At 41.3% G+C, this 22,386-nt stretch overlaps 1 protein-coding gene across 1 annotated transcript in view; it reads right to left on the bottom strand.

The window, feature by feature from the left end:
- The window catches only part of ccdc12 (coiled-coil domain containing 12), an 88,413-nt gene that overhangs the window by 3,231 nt on the left and 62,796 nt on the right, over positions 1-22,386 (bottom strand). Inside the window, exons 3-4 of the mRNA XM_043687963.2 lie at positions 11,684-11,763; positions 8,401-8,462 (exon numbers count right to left, since the gene is read on the bottom strand). Of these exons, the coding sequence (XP_043543898.1) occupies positions 8,401-8,462; positions 11,684-11,763 (142 nt within the window). The remainder of the gene's footprint in view (positions 1-8,400; positions 8,463-11,683; positions 11,764-22,386) is intronic.

The following is a 22,386-nucleotide window of genomic DNA, read 5'->3' as shown; positions in this document are numbered from 1 at the left end:
AAACACTACCTCCTAGTAAACAGAAAAGGGTAGTGATTGAGAGTGTACCTGTGGACCAAAATTCTTTCCACATCAGACTTGCAGGGATGAACCAATAATGTAGTATTTTTCTGTATAAAGTCCATAATCTGAAAATAATGAAAGAGGTCCCTCCTGGATTGCTCATATTTCTGGCTCAGCTGTTTGAAAGACATCATGACCTCCTTTTCAAATACATCTCCCAAACAGGAAACTCCTCTAGACTCCCAGAACCTAAAGCCAGAATCCATTGGTCCCGGCTGAAATCCTGGCATTCCTACTATGGAAGTAAAAAGGGAAGTTTTATGTAAATTGCTGTCACTTTGTCGCATCATTCTCCATGCTTAACCATGTTAAGGACAATCGGATTTCTGCAATGCTCCATGACAATCTTCATCTTGTCCATAAACAACAAATTAATGAGGGGGCATTTTGCCTGGGAGGCCTCAATGTCCAGCCAAACTGACCTCAGGTCCTGGCAAGTCCAATCAGGCACAGAGGATATTTCTTAAAATTTGGAAAGTCCACACCTCCACATCCCCTGCGGGAGCTGCAATTTAGCTTAATAAGAGGCCACCTGTGATGCCTGATGAAAGAACCGAGCCAACTGTTAAGCCTCCATAGCACTTGCCTAGGTATCGTCAAAGGGAGCATTCGCATGGGATATAATAAATGAGGAAGAACATTCATTTTAACTAGAGCTATTCTACTCAACCAAGATATTGAAAGAGCCTCCCAGCGCTGAAGGTCCTGTCTTATCTTCTCTAGCAACTGCACAAAATTAGCTTTGTATAATTGATCAAAGGCCAGAGTAATAAAAATGCCTAAATACAGGAAACCTCCCTGTGACCACCTGAAAGGCGGATTCCACCCCCAAGAGAGAGTACTCCGACGAGAACCCCCACAGGCATGGCCTCAGTCTTCATAAAATCAATTTTATACCCCAAGAAAGAACCAAATTATCACTTGTATTAAATGGGACACAGATATTGTCAGGTTAGTTAGGGGCACCAGTATCCTTGGCGGGAGGTTTGCTAGTGCTCTTGGGGGGGTTTAAACTAACTCTGCAGGGGCATGGGAACCTAGACTGTAGCTTTAGGGTGCAGGACCTGGAGTGTAGGGAGGTTAGGAACATGGCATCAATCTCAAAGGAGGGTGCCTGTAAACAGGAAAGTGGCTTGAAGTGTGTATACTTCAATGCAAGAAGTATACGAAATAAGGTAGGTGAACTTGCAGCGTGGGTTGGTACCTGGGATTTCGATGTTGTGGCTATTACGGAGACATGGGTAGAACAGGGACAGGATTGGCTGTTGCAGGTTCCAGGGTTTACATGTTTTAGTAGGGTCAGAGGTGGGGGTAAAAGAGGGGGAGGTGTGGCATTGCTTGTCAAAGATCGTATTACAGCGGTGGAAAGGACGATGGATGAAGACTCGCCATCTGAGGTAGTTTGGGCTGAGGTTAGGAATAGGAAAGGTGAGGTCAACCTGTTAGGAGTTTTTTACAGGCCTCCTAATAGTCCTAGAAACGTAGAAGAAAGGATTGCGAGGATGGTTCAGGAGAAGAGTGAAAGTAATAGGGTGGTTGTTATGGGGGACTTTAACTTTCCTGATATTGATTGGGAAAGCTATAGCTCTAGTTCGTTAGATGGGTCGATGTTTGTCCAATGTGTGCAGGAGGGTTTCCTGACACAATATGTAGATAGAGCTGAAAATGTGTTGCTGGAAAAGCGCAGCAGGTCAGTATGTAGATAGGCCAACAAGAGGTGAGGCCATACTGGATTTGGTTCTGGGTAACGAACCAGGCCAGGTGTTAGAATTAGAGGTAGGTGAGCACTTTGGGGACAGTGACCACAATTCGGTGACTTTTACTCTAGTGATGGAGAGGGATAAGTGTGCACTGCAGGGCAAGAGTTATAGCTAGGGGCAGGGAAATTATGATGCGGTGATGCATGACTTAGGATGCGTGGCTTGGAAAAGTAGGCTTCAAGGCAAGGGCGTAATTGATATGTGGAGCTTGTTCAAGGAGCAACTATTGAGTGTCCTTGATAAGTATGTACCTGTCAGGCAAGGAGGAAAGGGTCGTGTGAGGGAGCCATGGTTTAATAAGGAATTGGAATCCCTTGTTCAATGGAAGAGGGCGGCCTATGTAAAGATGAGGCATGAAGGTTCAATTGGGGCGATTGAGAGTTATAAGGTAGCCAGGAAGGACCTGAAGAGAGAGCTAAGAGCAGCAAGGAGGGGACATGAAAGGTCCTTAGTTGGTAGGATTAGGGAAAACCCTAAGGCTTTCTATAGGTACGTCAGGAATAAAAGAATGACTAGGGTAGGAATAGGTCCAGTCAAGGATAGTAGTGGGAAGTTGCGTGTGGAGGCTGAAGAGATTGGGGAGACACTGAATGAATACTTTTCGTCAGTATTCACTCAGGAACAGGACATTGTTGCCGATGTGAATACTGAGTCACAATTAAGTAGAATGAATGGCTTTGAGGAATGTAGGGAAGAGGTGTTGGAAATTCTGGAAAGGGTGAAAATAGATAAGTCCCCTGGGCCTGATGGCATTTATCCGAGGATTCTCTGGGAAGCAAGGGAGGAGATTGCAGAGCCATTGGCCTTGAATTTTATGTCCTCGTTGTCTACAGTAGTGGTGCCAGGAGACTGGAGGCTAGCAAATGTGGTTCCCTTGTTCAAGAAGGGGAGTACGGATAACCCTAGTAACTATAGGCTGGTGAGTCTCACTTCTGTTGTGGGCAAAGTCTTAGAGAGAATTGTAAGGGATAGGATTTATGAACATCTGGATAGGAATAATGTGATCAAGGATAGTCAGCATGGTTTTGTGAAGGGCAGGTTGTGCCTCACAAACCTTATTGAATTCTTTGAGAAGGTGACTAAGGAGGTGGATGAGGGGAAAGCGGTAGATGTGGTGTATATGGATTTTAGTAAGGCGTTTGATAAGGTTCCCCATGGTAGGCTACTTCAAAAAATACGGAGGTATGGCATTGAGGGTGAGTTAGAGGTTTGGATTAGGAATTGGCTGGCTGGAAGAAGACAGAGGGTAGTAGTTGATGGTAAAGGTTCATCTTGGAGTGCAGTTACTAGCGGTGTTCCACAAAGATCTGTTTTGGGACCATTGCTGTTCGTCATTTTTATAAATGACCTGGAGGAGGGGCTAGAAGGTTGGGTGAGCAAGTTTGTGGATGATACGAAAGTCGGAGGAGTTGTTGACAGTGAGGAAGAATGTGGCAGGTTGCAGTGGGATATAGATAAGTTGCAGAACTGGGCAGAAAGGTGGCAAATGGAGTTCAATGTAGCTAAGTGTGAGGTGATTCACTTTGGTAAGAGTAACAAAAAGATGGGGTACTGGGCTAATGGTCGGATACTTGGTAGTGTGGATGAGCAGAGGGATCTTGGTGTCCATGTACACAGATCTTTGAAAGTTGCCACCCAGGTAAATAGTGCGGTGAAAAGGCATATGGCATACTGGCTTTTATTGGTAGAGGAATTGAGTTCCGGAGTCCTGAGATCATGTTGCAGTTATATAAGACTCTGGTACGGCCGCATCTGGAGTATTATGTACAGTTTTGGTCGCCATACTATATGAAGGATGTGGAGGCACTGGAACGGGTGCAGAGGAGGTTTACCAGGATGTTGCCTGGTATGGTAGGAAGATCGTATGAGGAAAGGCTGAGGCACTTGGGGTTGTTTTCATTGGAGAAAAGAAGGTTTAGGGGTGACTTGATAGAGGTGTACAAGCTGATTAGGGGTTTAGATAGGGTTGACCGTGAGAACCTTTTTCCACATATGGAGTCAGCTATTACGAGGGGGCATAGCTTTAAATTAAGGGGTGGTAGGTATAGGACAGATGTTAGGGGTAGGTTCTTTACTCAGCGAGTCATGAGTTCATGGAATGCCCTGCCAGTAGCAGTGGTGGACTCTTCCTCTTTATGGGCATTTAAGCAGGCATTGGATAGGCATATGGAGGATAGTGGGCTAGTGTAGGTTAGGTGGGCTTGGATCTGCACAACATCAAGGGCCAAAGGGCCTGTACTGCGCTGTATTCTTCGATGTTCTAAAAAGAAGAATGTCATCTGCATAAAGGGTGATCTTATGTCCCCCTGATCCCATCTCCAGAGCAATTATGTTGGGGTCCCTCCGGATAAGCCTCTGCCTAAGGCTCAATCACTAATGTAAACAGCAAGTGAAAGGGGGCACCCTTGTCAGCTGCCTCTACTAATATTAAAATTGTCAGACCGTATGCCATTAGTGAGAACTGCTGCCTTAGGGTGACTATATAATACTGGCACCCACTTGGCGAAGAGCCCTCCAAGACCAAACCGTTCCAGGACATAAAAGAGGTATGGCTACTCCACATGGTCAAACGCTTTCTCTGCATCCAGGGAGACTACCAAGTCCGGAATTGACCCTTGCTGACATACCTGGACCATATTCTGTACTCTTATAATGTTGTTGGATGACTTACAACCCTTAATAAAACCTGTCTGGTCCACCAGTGGAGGGCAAGACCTTGTCCTACCTCAACGCCAACATTTTTGACAAAATTTTGAAATCCACATTCAATAGCGGTGTGGGCCTGGATACCTGACACCTTAATCAAACTATCCACCTTGCCGCATTCAAAGACAATCCTAGGATCACCTGGTGGGTTTATTCCTTGGAAACTAGTGGTAGAAGAGCTAGATCGAAATGGATTTAAGTGACTTTAAATTAGGATGTGGAGGAGCCAGTGTTGGACTGGGGTGGACAAAGTTAAAAATCACACAACACCAGGTGCCTGATAAAGGAGCAGTGCTCCGAAAGCTAGTGCTTCCAATTAAACCTGTTGGACTATAACCTGGTGTCGTGTGATTTTTAACTTTAAATTAGGACACATTACAGGAACCTTGCTCTCTACCTAAAGTTCAGAAAGGATGGTAATTGACAGAGGAAACAACAAATAGATTAACAACATTTCTAGGTCACTCTCCTGAGCAGGTATTCTGCAACAAGCAATTCCATAATATTCTCAAGTACCAACAATGTGATGAGGAATCAACTAGGTACCAGGTTCTTCGATGTAGACATGAGTAGGAGATACAATTTTTGTCCTGGGAAGAGCAATCATAATATGGTGGAACATCTCATTTTGAATTTTAATTGATGTGTTAAGAGTCTGTAACTCAGTTCTTAACTTTAAGAAAAGCCAGTTATGGAAGTATCAACTGAGCTGGATTAGGAAATGAGATTACTTTGATAAGCAATAGAAATCACTCATAATTCTCCTGATACCTTGAGGAATAAAACCTCTACCAATAAAGTGGTACAACTGTAGCTAGACAAGTCGAAGATCTGTTGAAAAGAAGAGGCCTGCAATGTTGCCATAAAGAGTAGTTACTTTGAAGATTGAGAGGTCTTTATTAATTTCTTCATGATTTTCGTTGACTTTGGAGAGATAAATTAGAACATGAGTAAATTAACAAGAAATACAGGAAACAGATTTTACAAATTTGGAAAAAGATGATTTGTAGGTGCTAGTGTTGAACTGGGGTATACAAAGGAAAGTGGAAGTAAATCAGGCAGGAAAAATTACAATAGGGAATAAGGAAATGGCAAAAAGTCTTGTCAATCTTCACAGCAGAAGATGTAAAGAACAAACTTTAAATTATAGGAAACCTTATGTTTAAGGAAATTAATTAATTAATATTAGTAAAATAGAAGTACTGGAGAAATTACCAGGATGAAAAACTGACAAATCCTCTAGATCTTGTGGCCTACATCATAGAATTGTAAAGAATATGGCTGCACATATGATCAATTTATCAGTTTTGATGTTCTAAAATTTTGTTAATTCTATAACAGATTTATGGATTGAAGAATAACAAGTGTAACCCCATTGTTCAAAGGAGGCGGCAAAGGGAAACTAGGGAACTATTTACTACTTAGTCTGACATTAGTAAAGTGAAAAATAATGGAATCTATTACTGTTGCTGTGACAACAGGGCATTTTAAAAACATCACTGTTAATAGAGTCAAGATTTTAAGTGGAAAATGAAGCCTGACAAATCGAGAAGAGGTGACTGGGTCTTTAGTGGAAGAGCCAACCAGAAGGGAAATCTACCTTAGCTCATCCTTACTCAACTAAACTGAGGTCTGAAGAATAGTCATATTGAATTGGAAACCTTATCTGATCTTCTTTCTCCACAAATGCTGACAGATCTGCTGAGTTTCACCAGCACTCTTTTTTAATTTCAGTTCGCTAATATCTGCAGTATTTTGCTTTTAACCTACTCCCTGGGTTCTGTCAGGGCCATTTGATTCCTGACCTCATTACAGTCTTGTTCTGAACATGGATAAAAGAGCTGAATTCAAGAGGTGAAGTGAGGGTCACTTCCCTTGACACTTGATCAAATGTGGAACCAAAAATCCAAAGCAAAATTCAAGTAAATGGGAACCTTCCACTGATTTGAGTCATACCTAGCACAAAGGAAGATGATTGTTGTGATTGTTGAAGATCAAGCATTTCAGCTGAACAACTCTGTATAAGTTGCTTGGGGTAATATCCTAGGCTCAAATGCCTCCACTACTTCATCAATATCCATCCTCCAACATAAATCCCAAAGTAGAGATGTTTGCTGATGATTACAGTATTCAGTACAAGACAACGCCTCACACTGAAGAGTTCTTGTTCATGTGCTTTAAGATCTTGGTAATATTCAGGTTTGGACTGGAAAATGGTTACTAAGATGCTCACTCCGTAAGTGCAAAGCAATTGTGATCTCCAATCTCCAACAGAAGAGAATTTAACCATCTCCTCTTGAGGTTGGATGGCATTACTTTTGCTGAAAACTCCTAGGGTTACCATCGACTAGACACTTAACAGGAAAGAGGAATGAACAAACAAACAGGTACTCCAGATGGAGTCTGATTAAGGTTCTGTACAACTAATGCATAGTACCATACCTTTATTTTGTAACGTCCTTGATAGTACAAGTGTAATAAAAGAATGAGAAAAATATCAAACAGTTTAGCATATGAAGGCATATTCATTTGTTGGCACCATCAACCAATTTTATTTTTCCTTTTTTGTTTTAATCCTAAATTTCTCCTTCATTGTTGCTGGAGAAGGCTGTCAGGTATTTGTTTCCAATGTCTACACTCAGCTATCTTTCAACCCTTTTGATTCCTTAACTTCTACACTGATCTAACCTATCGCATACCTTTCTGTCCATTGGACTGAACAACTTGTAACCAAATTCCTAGCTAGACCAAGGTGTGATATAAATGGAAATAAAACATGGGGAAAGATCACGGAAAGGGAGATCTGGGGCATCAAAAAGGTATATAAGTCATGGTAAATTGATTATAAGTGTTCGCGTAAGAAAGAAAAATGGAGAATTAATCGTGTTCAGAGTCAGCCTCAGTACCTGGGGCCAATGGGGTGGAGGATTAATTCTCGCAAAATAGGGAAAATACATAAAAGACCAGTGGCTTTGGGGATATTTCGGCTGGAAGAGGTTACAAAGATTAAGATGAGGAAAATTGAAAGAGATTATCTTTATTAAACAGTTTTTGAAAAGATTTTTTAAAAAATCATTCTAGGCAAAGATCATTTTTGACAAGACCACTTATTTTACATCTCTAGTTTCACCTGTGAAGATGTGGAGAGAACTTCTATTTGGACTGCTGTAATCCGTTTTGGGAAGGTGCTCCCATAAATTCACGTCTTTCCAGAATTATGTCCAAGCAATAATAACAGAATTATGATAAATGTGCAAGTGTAAAATGTGAAAGGAAATTTGAAGTTAGCAATAATAACAGAATTATGATAAATGTGCAAGTGTGAAATGTGAAAGGAAATTTGAAGTTGCTGTTGATTCATGCAATTGTTGGCCTTGAAGGGGTTGCATGTTTGGACAATGCTGCGAAAGCTTTCATGGCCCAAACTGAAATCATTCACTCATGAACCAATGCAGTTCCAACATTAGCTCTTCTTTACTAAGTCAAGTTTTCTTCAATGTAAGATTATAGTGTGTGTGCTTATATGTAATTAAGCCACGCACACCATCACTGAAGCATAATTCTATTCTCGCTTACTGGCCAAAGAAACACATTGTAAAAATAAATGCATTCTCATCAGTGCTACAATAAATGCTGATAACGAGCTCTGAGAATAATTTGAACATTCTGACTACTTTCCCAACTGAGACCAGCAAAGAATTAGACCTGCATCTGGGGCCTTCCTTTTACAAATAGTTAATTTACCACGCAACTATCAACAAATCAAGTACTGTCTTCTGTCATTAAACGTTTCTTAGCTGGACTGTTCAATATCAGTTTGTCATGACAGTGGGGGAAAAAAAAGCACCAGAGAACAAAGGACATTACATACCACTTCTTCAATGATTGGCTCAGGCTTCCCTGCTTCAAGTTGATCCTTCACCTTTTCGTCCACTGTTGATACAAACATAGCATGGACATCCATGAACAGATAAAGTCAACTCATTTATACAGTACCAAGTAACACTAGAAAGTCACACATTCATTTGCTTCTTGAAATTTCAGCAACAATCCTGCAAGACATCAATTCATCATCTGAAAGCCTTCTGTATCTTTTCTTATTAAACATGTGATAGCACTGGAAGACCATACACAGCAAGAAGGACCGCTATATTAAACTTATCAGCCCTAATGGGCTAGTGATCACCAAGAGAAACTCAGTTTTGGTTCCTCCACCTCCTAGCTCAGGTACACTGTCAACCAACTCTACAACATCAGACACTAGACAAACCTACACTGCACTGCCCAGCAACATATAAATCAGTGCCATTTACTCAAGTAAACATAAAGCCAGTAAAGCCACACTTTTCATTCCAGTCTAACTTAAAATGTCATTCTTCAGCAAAAAGGCAAGTGGCACAAGCTTTATCCTTTGCAAATAGCACTCTCCACCATGGCTAGGATTCAGCTAAGAAAGGTTGTGAAAACCTAAGGCTTTGACTATTTGTCACACCTCCTTTGGAAGAAGTCAGCCATTTTGCTATTATTTTGCTGCAGGACTGCAGGAATCACTGGTAAAGGTGGGATTTATTGTCCATTTCTGGTCACCCTGGAAAACAAGTTAAGCTTTCTCCTCAACCGTTGCATATGTTGTAGCAATGAAGGAAGTTGCATGGTCCCCGGAGCTATTATTGTAGGACACTGGGTGTCTAGGACTCCATGTATGGGGCACGTCTTCTTCAGCTCCTTTCCCACATTTTATCCACTCACCATTCTTATTCATACTAACTGAAGAGCCTACTAGAACACAGGCGAAAATAAACTTCTAAAGCCCACAGACATCTCTATTTCAGTACTCATTGTGATTTTGGATTCATTCTTTCCAACATCGGCCTGCTCAACAGTTTGGTGTATTTGTACTAGCATAACCATGGAATCTGCATCAGGCCACACCTCTACACATCATAGAGGTGACATGAGACATTAGCTATTACAGGGATATATCTTATTTGTAATGTGGTTCGTAAAGCAATAAACACTGATGTCAGGTGTAATTGAATTATTGCACACAGAACACATGCAATTTTACTTAATATACCTGATAATGGTTGGTTGGAAATTTAAGAATACTACCATTGAGATTAATCTCTTAAGACTTTGAGAACCCACTCATCATAGACTTCTCTAGCCTCTGGGACAGAAGGATCAGGTGCCAGATGAGCAGTCAGACCTGTCCCAGAGGTCTGTCCTAATATTTTAGAACAGATTGACGAAAAGTCATTCTGTTTTTCTTGTAAAGAATTGTTCTATTTAACTCACTCCCTCTACATAACAAACCCCACAATTTTAGATTAGATTCCCTACAGTGACCCTCACCATCCACACTGACCCTCCGCAGAGTAACCCACCCAGTCCCATTTCCCTCTGACTAATGCACCGAATACTATGGGCAATTTCCCATGGCCAATTCACCTGACCTGCATAAGCTGTGCAAGATGGCAGCTGGGGAGAAGGGCTGCATATGGGCTCTTGCCTGGGACTCATCCGCTTCCATCTGCTTTCATTTTTTTTTAACTTTGGCTTTTTTTCTTTCTTTGGTGGGTCAGTCAACGGCATTGAGAGTGGGTCGTGGACAGAGTGGTGGCAGCGGATTTGGCACCTCCCAGTGAGGCAGTGGCAACGGCAGCAAGGACATCCTCCCTGCACTCGGGCTGGCAGCAGTTGCAGCAGCAGCAAAGCTCCTCTAGCTGTCTGAGGCAATGGTGGCAGCAGCAGACTCTTCACGATGGTGGTGCCAACAAGATGACATCTTGGAGGAGGGCAACCAGAGCAGGACTCTTGCTGCTGTGAGACTCTTGACAAGGCGGTAGTTGCAGCAGAGCCAGTAGGGGCAACTGTAGGTCCAGCATGGGAATTGGCAGCAGAGTCGGTGAGATAGGCCAGCAGTGAAGAGGTTGCACGGGGAATGTCAGTTCATCCCTTCTCATTTAGGACCACAATGTTTTGGGTGGGGTAACCCATCCAGAATCATTGTGACAAACCTGTTTCTTTGACAATATTGTCAAATGCTAGATTGTCCTTGGTTTTTATCAGGGAGGTTCTAAACGACCCAAGGTTCCATCACGTCTGAAGTTCGAATGGTTCATTGGGGCCCTTTGGTTACCCCTAACAGATAATGTCTCCAGCCTAAGCCTTTCATGTCTTTAAAAAAAAACGCAGTATAATCAAAGGGGGCTGGCCAGCTAACTATGTAGCTAGTCTGCATTTAGAGTTTTTTGGTTCGGTTGCAGCAGGGGATGTGTGAAAGGCTGCTGAATTCTCTCCTCTGACTTGAAACCTGTAAACTTTTTTGTGTCATTTTTTAATCTTTGTGTTAAGGGGTCTGTTTATGGAGATTGTTGCAAGTATCTTTGGAACAGCATCATTAAGTCAGGATAGTCTGTTGGGTTTGGATAGAATAAGTTATCCGGTATTCCATTTTCTGTTCTTTGTGTTTCATTCCGTAACTTTGTCAATAAATTCTGTTTGTTTAAAACTTGGCAGGTGTCCAGTTGATTCACTCCGAGAATATCGACTATACTTCTATCAAAAACAAATAGCAAAGTTACGATCTGGGCTACCTACTTAAAAATGTTTTGGGCGGTTAGGCCTGGTCCATACCACACAATGAATTAATGGCCACGGGACAAGGACCAGTTGTAATATCCTCGACAATGTTATCAAACTATTACATTTCTCTGAAACATATGAATCAATAATGTATGGAACATCTTTAATTTAATTTCTTATTACTTCATCTGAAATAGTTCTTAACTGCAGAGTCAACCCTGACCAACATTGCTTTAATGTTACATACTGGTGCAAAAGCTGGGCAAGAGGTAGAGATTTTAAAGTATTTGGTAGAAGGATAAGAAGGTAGGTGAGCAGTATATGACAGGGTGGTAGGGGTTTGGAGAATATTCCTGAGACGTCAGTCAAGGCAGAAACATCCACTGAATTTAGAAAAAGCACTTGGATTTACATTTGAGCTGCAGTACTCTATAGGTCAAGAACTAGAAAGCAGGATTAAACTGGATCGCTTTTCAGGTTGACACAGATACAGTGAAGCAATGAGCTTCCTTCTGTACCCTCCATCTTTCCATGAGAGGTATTTCAGCAGCCACAGATTTACTAACCTGAAGCTGGCTTGGCATTGGGCACTTGTCGTTCTTTCAGTTCTCTATCTTCTGGGACATAGTTGCGGAGTTTTAATTCTCTAGAAGAAAAAAGAAATTCTTACAACTTTTATTCTTCAAAAAAAATTACCAATCATATTTTTTTTTTATTTCCTCTTCATAAGTGTTCTGACAATCCCAACAAGAATATATTCTTTGCCTCTGCCATCCTCAGTGCTTCTCCCACAAGCTGTTTATCCACAAATTTGAATTTGTGTGACTGCTGCCTTTTCAAGGATCCTTAACTACAAGATTTTTTTTAATACTGATTTATCAGCTAGGAGAGAGCGCGTTAATAATCAACAAAACATGCCCTAACTCATGTTTGATGTGATGCGTGAGACCTCCTCAAGTCCAGAGTGAATGTTGAGGACTTCCATGACAATTCCATCCCAGCTGAATACCACTGTGCTGCTATCTCATGTGCATTTATTCTGCTGGTGGGATAGGGTGTATCCAGTGATAGCAACGCCTGGGACATGGTCTGTAAGGTACATCTTTGAGTATGACTATGTCAGGATGTTGCTTGACAACTCTGTGCAACAGTTCTCCCATTCCTGGTACAAGGCCTCAAAAGTTAGAAAGGAGTAATTTTCAGGATTGGTAGGGCTGTGTTTTCCAATGTTGATGGCAGGTGGTCAATACAATTTCATTTCTTTGTTTAGACTTTGTTGCAATTTGATACAACAGAGTGGCTTGCTAGATCATTTCAAAGTCAACCACATTGCTGAAGGTCTGAAGTCATGTAGGCCAGATTAGGTAAGGATTTTTTCCCCAATTGAGAATAGTTACATGGTTTTTATTTCTTACTTTCATAAATCAATTTTCTTTAACTTTTAGTGATCCATTATTGATTCCTCAAAGATTCCCAACCCTAAAGTCTATTACTATTTTTTGTTCTTTGACTGCATTCGTTTTTGATTGGATATGCTCCTTGTCCACTTTTGTCAATCATGGGTGGTTCATCCTTCTCAGAAAGTCCTCCTTTCTGACTAGAATAAATTTTGCCGGGTGTTAGAAAGCATCTGGTTAAATGTCTAGCACTGCACATCTCCTCACCTTGCACTTGGTCTATATTCCCAGCATGGTTTTAGATACTACTTTTTTCCATACCTCTATTACTGTCCTTAATTAAGTTCAGAACACTGGTTTGAAACCCAATTTGCTCTTCCTCAAAGTGAATTTGAAAGTCTACCATGTTGTGATTGCTGCCTTTTCAAGATCCGATCTAATCACACATTTCTGAATCTAAAATGGCCTGTTCCAGGGTAAGAAGTGCAATGTACTGCTCTAAGAAACAATCCCTGATGCAATCTACAAATTCACCTTCCATGTTACCCTTGCCCAACTAATTTATCCAGTCAATACACAGTTTAGAATCACCTCTGACAATTGTAGTGCCTTCTGAAACACGTCCATTACTTCCTGATTTATACTTTGGCGTACAGAGAGAGAACTCTTTGCGGGCCTGTATCCCATGGCTTCTTTCCCTTGCCATTCTTTTTTTCCACCCACATCACGGTCTAGTGCAGCTGTATCACTACTCATAATGGCATTGATACCTTCCTTTATTAACAAAGCTATCTCACTTCCTTTTCCTCTTTGCCTATTCTTCTGGAACATCGAATTCTCTTGAATATTGAGTTTTTAGTCTTAACCCGTCCAATAACGACCTTTCTTTCATAGCTATTTAGTCATATTCATTTTTTCTATTTGGACCATCAACTCGTCTACCTTGTTATTCTGCATGCAGTTACATAAAAAGCTTTGGCATTTTGCTATTATTGCTTTCTGATTTCTAATTTCCACTACACTCTTCTATATGTATATTTCATAGAATGCCTGCAGAGTGGAAACAGGACATTTGGCCCAACAAGTCTACACCAACCCTTGAAGAGTATCCCACCCAGACCCATTCCCCTACCCCAATTACTCTAAATTTCCTTTAATTACTGCACCTAACCTACACATCCCTGAACACTATGGGCAATTTTACTTGGCCAATTCACCTAACCTGCACATCTTTGGACTGTGGGAGGAAACCAGAGCCCGAGTAAATGTAGAGAGAGAGAGAATGTGCAAACTCCACACAGTCGCCCAAGGCTGGAATTGAACCCAAGTCCCTGGTGCTGTGAGGCAGCAGTGCTAACCACTAAGCCACGATGCCGCCCTATATCTACCACTTTCCCTGCATTTCTGGTCTCCGTTTTTAAAATTTATTTAAACTTCCTTTCAATTGGACCTCTCACCTAGGAAGTAGGGATAGAAACAGAGCTAGAAAATCAACCAACATCATTGACCTAAAGGTAAACTAAACAATAAAATGTAGCAAAGTACCAGCAACATCTGTTTGCACGAGAGGGAAGCGAAAGAGAGACAGAGACAGAGGGAGAGAGAGAAACCCCATCAAACAAGTAGTATAGTCAGGTAGCCGATAGGTCCCTGTATCAATGCAGTCAGCTGAGTGGGGATCCTTCATGAGTGCTGTCACATGAGGTACTGAGGCTTTTGGCTTTCATGCATGTCAGAAGGCCGTCATCTTGGCCAGTCTGTATCACATCAGACCAGTAAGTTAGCCCACACCCAGAATGGGCAAAGGAAAAGTGTCCATTCAATGCTTGCCCAGTAGACCACTTGTGGTGCAGTGACACTGTCCCTATCCCTGGACTGAGAGGCCCGAGTTCAAGTCTCACCGATCCAAAGGTGTTTTGTAACTTCTCTGAACAGGTTGATTACAAAAAAAAGATTTAAAAAAAAACACAAAGCACATATAGTGGAGGTTTTCATAGTGTAACTCTGCAATGAATAAAGAATAACAGTTTTCTTCTTTTTTATTATCCTCTATTTCTGAAATATCAGGTTAGTCGCTGAAGTAAAGTCAAAGTCAAAACCACCTGGAGGCCATCCCTACATGCGAATCTTGACAAGGTTACTAGAATATCCAGTGGACAAGGACAATACAGCTACATCTGATACTTTTCTCATCTAACATCCACCTCTCACGTGCACACACTTCCTAGCTATGATCATTTGATAGTGATTGAGAATGAATTCCTGGTATTTATTCTCTTCCTTCCTGAGCACAATCACACAAAGAGCACTGAAGCATTCCTGTCATTACAACACTTGAACGTCACAGTGCACAGGTGCTGTTTCTGTCTTGCAGAATATCTGCCACTTGAGGGCAGCAAATATCACATCAATCACTCCAAATGGCATTCTAGAAAGTTTTTGAAACATACAAGCAACTGAAAGGATAGCTTAGTATTTTAAATTTCTAGCTCAGTAACTCTGGTGATGCAGCTAATTTGCTAAAATAATAAATGATATAATGGGATGGATTAAGAGTATTGCCAAAGATTTCTATCAAATATCAGAGGGGAAGTAGCTGCAAAGGACACTTACCCTGAGCATTGGCTGCAAGATTCAAATCGATACATTGCAAGTAACTACCTAGAATACAGGAGCAATGAAGAGGGTAAGAGGTGTTCACACACAGAAATGCTGAAGTTTTGAGAAGACAAACTTGAGGCTGCAGTAAACAGATGCAATACAAAAGGGTGCAAAGCTAAGGTTCCTGAGGGACGGGTAATGTCAGTTGCACTTATTTGAGATGTTTGTGGGAAAAATTTTGTTCACAAGGGTGTGTCATAGAGATGAAAGCCAAATATAAGAACACAGGTTGGTAAGAGGTTTGCTCATAGCTAGTGAACCAGTCTTTTAGCATACTCTGGGAATACTAAACAAAGTAATGTTTTCTGGGGGAAATTTTGGCAAACGAAATTTCGTTATGGCAAGCACTGGGTAATGCAACATTTTAAATAAATACAAAGCTCATTAGAGAGGGGTCAGTTTAAGGCAAGACAGATGACAGAATGAAAACATAGGGAGGCCAGATTGGTCTGAATAGATTGATCAATTAATCTCTGGATCATAATATAGGTAAATAGTGTACTCCCAACCCCTCTAACAAATCATGCAGCATAGGATAATTAAAAACTTTTCAAAGTTAATGATGTTTGAATGCAAGATTTTTGATGTGTAATGTTCACTTTGTTTGTCTCTCTACACTTAATGCCTGGTCTGTTCAGTGTCTCCAACATTGTAAGTTATCAGATTTCAGCTTCCACACTGTTTTTGTCTAAGTATCTGGTTGGCAATGAGACCCGATCAGAGGAGAATCTTTTATTTTTAGATTGCCATCTATACTGGAAGCTAAAGTGGTTCGTTGGATTTTTGTTACCCAAGACCTTCAACTTTCATCACAATGTTTCACAGTTTCACAATGTGCCTTTCCAAGGGAGCCACTCTAAGCTCCAAGCTGTTCAGTAGGGGCCATCAGCATTCCTCACTCTAGAGAATGTCACAACCTCAGTTGGTACACATTTCAGGAAGAGGTGGTGGACTGCTGTTGGGATCACACAACATAAAAGAAAGAATAACACCATTTCAATTAATACAGGTCTATGTCTCTTGGTCTCTAATATCAGATCTTTTCTTGGTATCCTGGTCAATATCTATCCATTAACTAACATCATTAAACTGACTTTCACAAAACTGATGATGGAAGCCTGTACTGCATAAAAGAGCTTACATTTCATGCAACAATGACTATACTTATTTTGAGTTGAGGGGCCAAACATGGCCTTACTTTAAAAAGTCAATTAAAAGCCTAGGGAAGTGATTGCTGGGCCCATTGCTGAGATATTTGTAACATCAATAGTCACAGGTGAGGTGCCAGTGGACTGGAGGTGAGCTAACGTGGTACCACTACTTAAGCAAGGTGGTAAGAAAAAGGCAGGGAACTATAGACCGGTGAGTCTGATGTCGGTGGTGGGCAAGTTGTTAGAGAGAATCCTGGTGGACAGGACATATACATATTTGGAAAGGCAAGGTCTGATTAGGGACAGTCAACATGACTTTGTGTGTGGGATATCATGTCTCACGAAATTTGAGTTTTTTGAAGAAGTAACAAAGAGGATTGATGAGGGCAGAGCGGTAGACGTGATCTATATGGACTTCAGTGGCATTTGATAGGGTTTTCCATGGGTGGCTGGTTAGCAAGGTTAGATCTCATGGATTACAGGGAGAACGAGCCATTTTGATACAGAACTGGCTTGAAGGCAGAAAACAGAACATGGTGGTGAAGGGTTGTTTTTCAGACTGGATGCCACAAGGATCGGTGCTGGGTCCTCTACTTTTTGTCATTTATATAAATGATTTTGATGTGAGCATAAGAGGTATAGTTAGTAAGCTTGCAGGTGATACCAAAATTGGAGGTGTACTGGACAGCAAAGGTTACCTCAGAAAACAACGGGTTCTTGATCAGATGGGCCAATGGGCTTAGGAAAGGCAGACAGTGTTTAATTTAGATAAATGCGAGGTGCTGCATGTTGGAAAAGAAATCAGAGCAGGACTTATACACTTAATGGTAAGGTCCTAGAAAGTGTTGCTGAACAAAGAGATCTTGGAATGCAGGTTCATAGCTCCTTGAAAGTGGAGTCACAGATAGATAGGATAGTGAAGAAGGCGTTTGGTATGCTTTCCTTTATTGGTCAGAATATTGAGTACAGGAGTTGGGAGGTCATGTTGCAGCTGTACAGGACATTGGTTAGGCCACTGTTGGAATATTGCGTGCAATTCTGGTCTCCTTCCTATCGGAAAGATGTTGTGAAACTTGAAAGGGTTCAGAAAAGATTTACAAGGATGTTGCCAGAGTTGGAGGATTTGAATGAGAGGGAGAAGCTGAAGAGGCTGAGGCTATTTTCCCTGGAGCATTGGAGGCTGAGGGGTGACCTTATAGAGGCTTTTAAAATCATGAGGGGCATGGATAGAATAAATAGGCAAAATCTTTCCCCTGGGGTGGGAAAGTCCAAGACTAGATGGCATACATTTCGGGTGAGAGAGGAAAGATATAAAAGGGACCTCATGGGCAACTTTTTCACACAGAGGGTGATACGTGTACGGAATGAGCTGCCAGAGGAAGTGGTGGAGGCTGGTACAATTGCAACATTTAAAAGGCATTTGGATGGGTATATGAATAGGAAGGGTTTGGAAGAATATGGGCCGGGTGCTGGCAGGTGGGACTAGATTGGGTTGGGATATCTGGTCGGCATGGACGGGTTGGACTGAAGGGTCTGTTTCCATGCTGTACATCTCTACGACTCTATATAAAAGGGACCTAAGGGCAACTTTTTCATGCTGAGGGTGGTGCATGCATGGAATGAGCTGCCAGAGGAAGTGGTGGAGGCTGGGACAATTAGAAATTTTAAAAGGCATCTGGTTGGGAGTATGAAAATGAAAGGTTTAGAGGAATATGGGCCTAGTGCTGGCAAATGGGACTAGATTAGGTTAGGATATCTGATCGGTATAGACAAGTTGGACCGAAGGATCTGTTTCCGTGCTGTACATCTCTATGAAAATACTGTGGGTCCTGAAAATCTGAAACAAACACAGAATGCTTGAGAAACTTAGCACATCTGGCTACATCTGTGGAAACAGAAACAGAGTTAACTTTCAAATCCAGTATGAATCTTATTCAGAATCACATTGTGAGGTGCAAATACAATGTACACATAAATCCCTGCTTCACCTCAGAAGTGTGGGGCCTTGGACAATGAGGAGGCCTCCTGCATTCATATGGAAAGGTACAAAGGGAAGAGATGGAATATCTGGTTCGATTAAGGAGTGGACCAGGGTTTTGTGGAGGGATCAGTCTTTTCAGAGTATCAAAGATTATCAAGTGTATGCAGGAATGTCAAGTTGAGTTTAAAATCAAATTAGCCATGATCTTATTGAATGACAGAGCAGGCTCAAATGGTTGGGTGGCCTTAGATTAGATTTTCCTACAGCGTGGAAACAGGCCCTTCAGCCCAACCAGTCCACACCGACCCTCCGAAGAGTAACCCACCCAGACCCATTGCCCTCTGACTCATGCACCTAATACTATGGCCAATTCAGCTAACCTGCGCATCTTTGGATTGTGGAGGGAAACTGGAGCACCCGGAGGAAACCCGGAGGACACGAGGAGAATGTGCAAACTCCACACAGACAGTCACTCGAGGCTGGAATCGAACCTGGGACCCTGGTACTGTGAGGCAGCAGTGCTAACCACTGCGCCCCAAATGTTCATGTGTTCTTTGGAATGCTGATAGGACGATATGTTTAAAGCAGTTAGCACTCAGAAAGGTTAACTAACATTACAAGATAAGCTCTGCCCATCAGGTTCCTGTGAGGAGCTAATCATTGCATACCTGTGTTCAAACCACTATGTTCCATGCAGCTAAACAGTACTGTGTAATTATTCTCAAGTCTACCTTAAAGTCTCACAAGATACAATATATCAGTGTTACATGAGTGTAACTAGCTCAATGCCATGTAATAAACATACTCTGTTCAACAAGACTCTCGTTCTGCCAAAGACTTCATCTGGGCATTGTTCAAGGAACTGTGAACCTGCACTCCAAGGTCTCTTTGTTCAGCAACACTTCCCAGGACCTTTCCCACCTGGCAAATGGGACTAGATTAGTTGGACTGAAGGTCTGACTCCTTGTTGTACATCTCGATGACTCTGTTATTTCTCTCTGTATAATAATCTAAGTATTGCTGCATTAGATAAAATAACCCTCAGATATAAATCAACATCACAGCAGCAGGGACCTTGTATTAAAATAAACACCATATCTCTGACAGATATTTAAAAAACCATTGAAGACCGATGGCAAAGCATCAATGAATTCTGAAAATTCAGACAACCAGCAGTATCAGTTTCTGAGACTATCGTCAGCATTCAGAGCATTCGGTAAGGTATCGACCAGTCAGAAGAGAAAGCCAGTTTCTTTTTGACTGAAATCTCTTTGAAGATACAAGTAATATCTAAGGGTCAATTCACTTGAAATAAAAGGGCTGAAGTTACAAATATGAGCTAACTAAAGGTTACAAATGTGTGCTAACAGTGAATATTTTACTCCTGTCTCACATAAAAATTCAATAGCCACTGCTTCATTTTTTTTAAAAGAAAAGCAACTAATTATCTAGTGCTCCAATAAGAAATACAGCTTTAAAAATACCAGGAAGCCATCTTTACACTAACCTCAATTTTTTTTCACATTGGTGCCAAAATATACAAGTCAAAAATGATGTCTCCTTATTTGGCATGATTGCAGTACGCAGGCAAAAAAGCTTCAGACACAATCCTAAACTAAAAGCCTGCAGTTCTCAAACCAACATTTTGAAGGGACCAAGACCAACAGGGGACAATGAAGGGAAACTGAAACAAAAGAAAGGAATGATAAAAGAGTAGCAATAAAAATTTTAAAAATTACACTGCACTTTATTCTTAAAAAATGCATACATCTTGCAAAGAGAAATGGAAGATAAACAATTATGAATTGAGGATCCAGGGACATATTTGTTAAACCATAACTATTCAAACAGTATACATTTCTATTTTGCAGAACAGCAGACAAATATATTTCTCAGCCCATTCTCCTCCCTTCTCTCCATAATCTTTGATCCCCTTACTAATTGAGAACCTATCTACCTCTGTCTTCAATACCATCAGAGACTTGGCCTCCACAGTTTTCTGGCAAGGATTTCCACAGATTGTCAAGTCATACAGCACAGAATCAGACCCCTCAGTCCAACTTGCCCCCACTGAGCAGGCATCCCAATCTGATCTAATTCCATTTGCCAGTATTTGGTCCATGTCCCTCCAAACCCTTCCTATTCATATACCCATCCAGATGCCTTTTAAATGTTCTAATTGTACCAGCCTCCACTACTTCCTCTGGCAGCTCATTCCATATATGCACCACCCTCTGCATGAAAAAGTTACTTCTTAAAATCTTTTTCCCCCTCTCACCTGAAAACCTTTAGCTTTGGATGCCCCACCCTATGAAAAAGATCTTGGCTATTTAACCTACCCAAGCTCCTCATGATTTTATAAACCTCTTTAAGCTCACCCCTCAGACTCTGATGCTCCAAGAAAAAATGCCCCAGCCTATTCGGCCTCTCCCTGTAACTCAAACCTTCCAGTCCTGGCAACAGCCTTGTAAATCTTTTGCGCACCCTCTTAAGTTTAACAACATCCTACCCCAGAAGGGCAACAGTTTTCCAAAAGTGTTCTGTACAGTTGCAGCATGATGCCCAACCCCTATACTCAATGTTCTGACCAAAGAAGGTAAGCGTACCAAATCCTTCTTCACACCCTCGGAGAAAGTGAGGACTACAGATGCTGGAGATCAGTCGAAAAGTGTCACACACTCTCATGAATAACACTGTCTTTTAATCAGGTTCAACTATAAGCGGTCTGTGCTGCTTTGACACTGCTTCGAACAGCTGAATTAACTATCAAGAGCCTACTGCTAATTCAAGGCGGCTGTGGTGTCAAGGATGTCCAATTATTAGATTTTGAAGATTCATTTGCTATTGGAAACCAATGAAATAATTTGTCTGCACCCATGAAAGCAATAGTATCTTCCAGTCTCAGTCATGAGGCATTATCACAGATTAAAGTAATTCATTGCAAGAGGTATAAGTTTATTCTTGGGTTCAGTAAGCATTCTTCTGAGACTTATAAAGTTGTTGAATTAAGTTGGGTTGATTGTCGTTATTTGGCTTCTGAGATGGTTGAGGTTCACAAACATACTATAGAGAAGGTGGAGCAATCATTGTCAGACTTTGAGATAATCTGAGATAGCGAGACCGCATAATGTGATCACGGCAGATTTCAAAGCTAGAATTAACTGCTTAGCTCAGTTAATAACAATTATAAGTCAAAAGGTGTGGCGGTGGAAAAGCACAGCCAGTCAGGCAACATCCAAGAAACAGGAGAATGAACATTTCAGTGCCTTGCTGCCCCCCCCCCCCAATTCTTGATGAAGAGCTTATGCGCGAAACCTCATCTCTAGCTCCTCGGATGCTTCCTGACCAGCTGCGCTTTTCCAGCGCCACACTTTTTGACTGATCTTGAGCATCTGCAGCCCTCACTTTCTTGTAATAATAATCATAATGCAGGTGTCAAAAATTTATGATTTGAAATGCATTCCAGGACTTGAGCATACTATGTCAACAGACTTTCCACATTATTGGAGATGTCTTTCTTCAAACAAGACATGAAACCAAGATCCCATTTGTCACTTTTGTTTAAAACTGCACTCTCCATAGATTGGAAGCTATCCTGGCATCCAAGTCACCACTATACACTCAAATAACATGATCAAAAACAGATATGCTGTTCAGCTATCTCATTTGCAGTTTGTGGTACGTTTTGGTCCAAAATGCCCTGCATTATAAAAAAACAGAATTGCAAGTACTTTGAAAGGCTGTACCGAGATGTGGTTTGAGCACACAATCTTATTTCTTTGGTTCCAAACATTTTGGGATCCACTGGGGTAGGGAATGGTTCAATAATAAGCGCAAGTTCTTCATGTTTTTATCAATGAATGGAAGTCAGCCAAAACCCACAGGGGAAAATTTGAAAGGGCAGGAGACAACAGCCTTTTTCCAAATGTCCTTCTCCTGACTGAGAAAGAGCACTTAAAAAATCTTGCAATAGACATTCTACTCAAAAAAATTGAAGGTATTTAACAAAATTGCTTTAATAAAACATACAATACAGATTTAATCAGAAATTTAGCTCGTAGAAACCAATACACTGAGAT

This window comes from Chiloscyllium plagiosum, unplaced genomic scaffold, assembly GCF_037043375.1.
Source record: "Chiloscyllium plagiosum isolate Xiang-an unplaced genomic scaffold, Cpla_swu_hap1 HiC_scaffold_4, whole genome shotgun sequence".
NCBI classification, from domain to species: domain Eukaryota; kingdom Metazoa; phylum Chordata; class Chondrichthyes; order Orectolobiformes; family Hemiscylliidae; genus Chiloscyllium; species Chiloscyllium plagiosum.
Note: the sequence above shows the minus strand (reverse complement) of the source record. Positions and strands in the feature narration are given on the sequence as shown.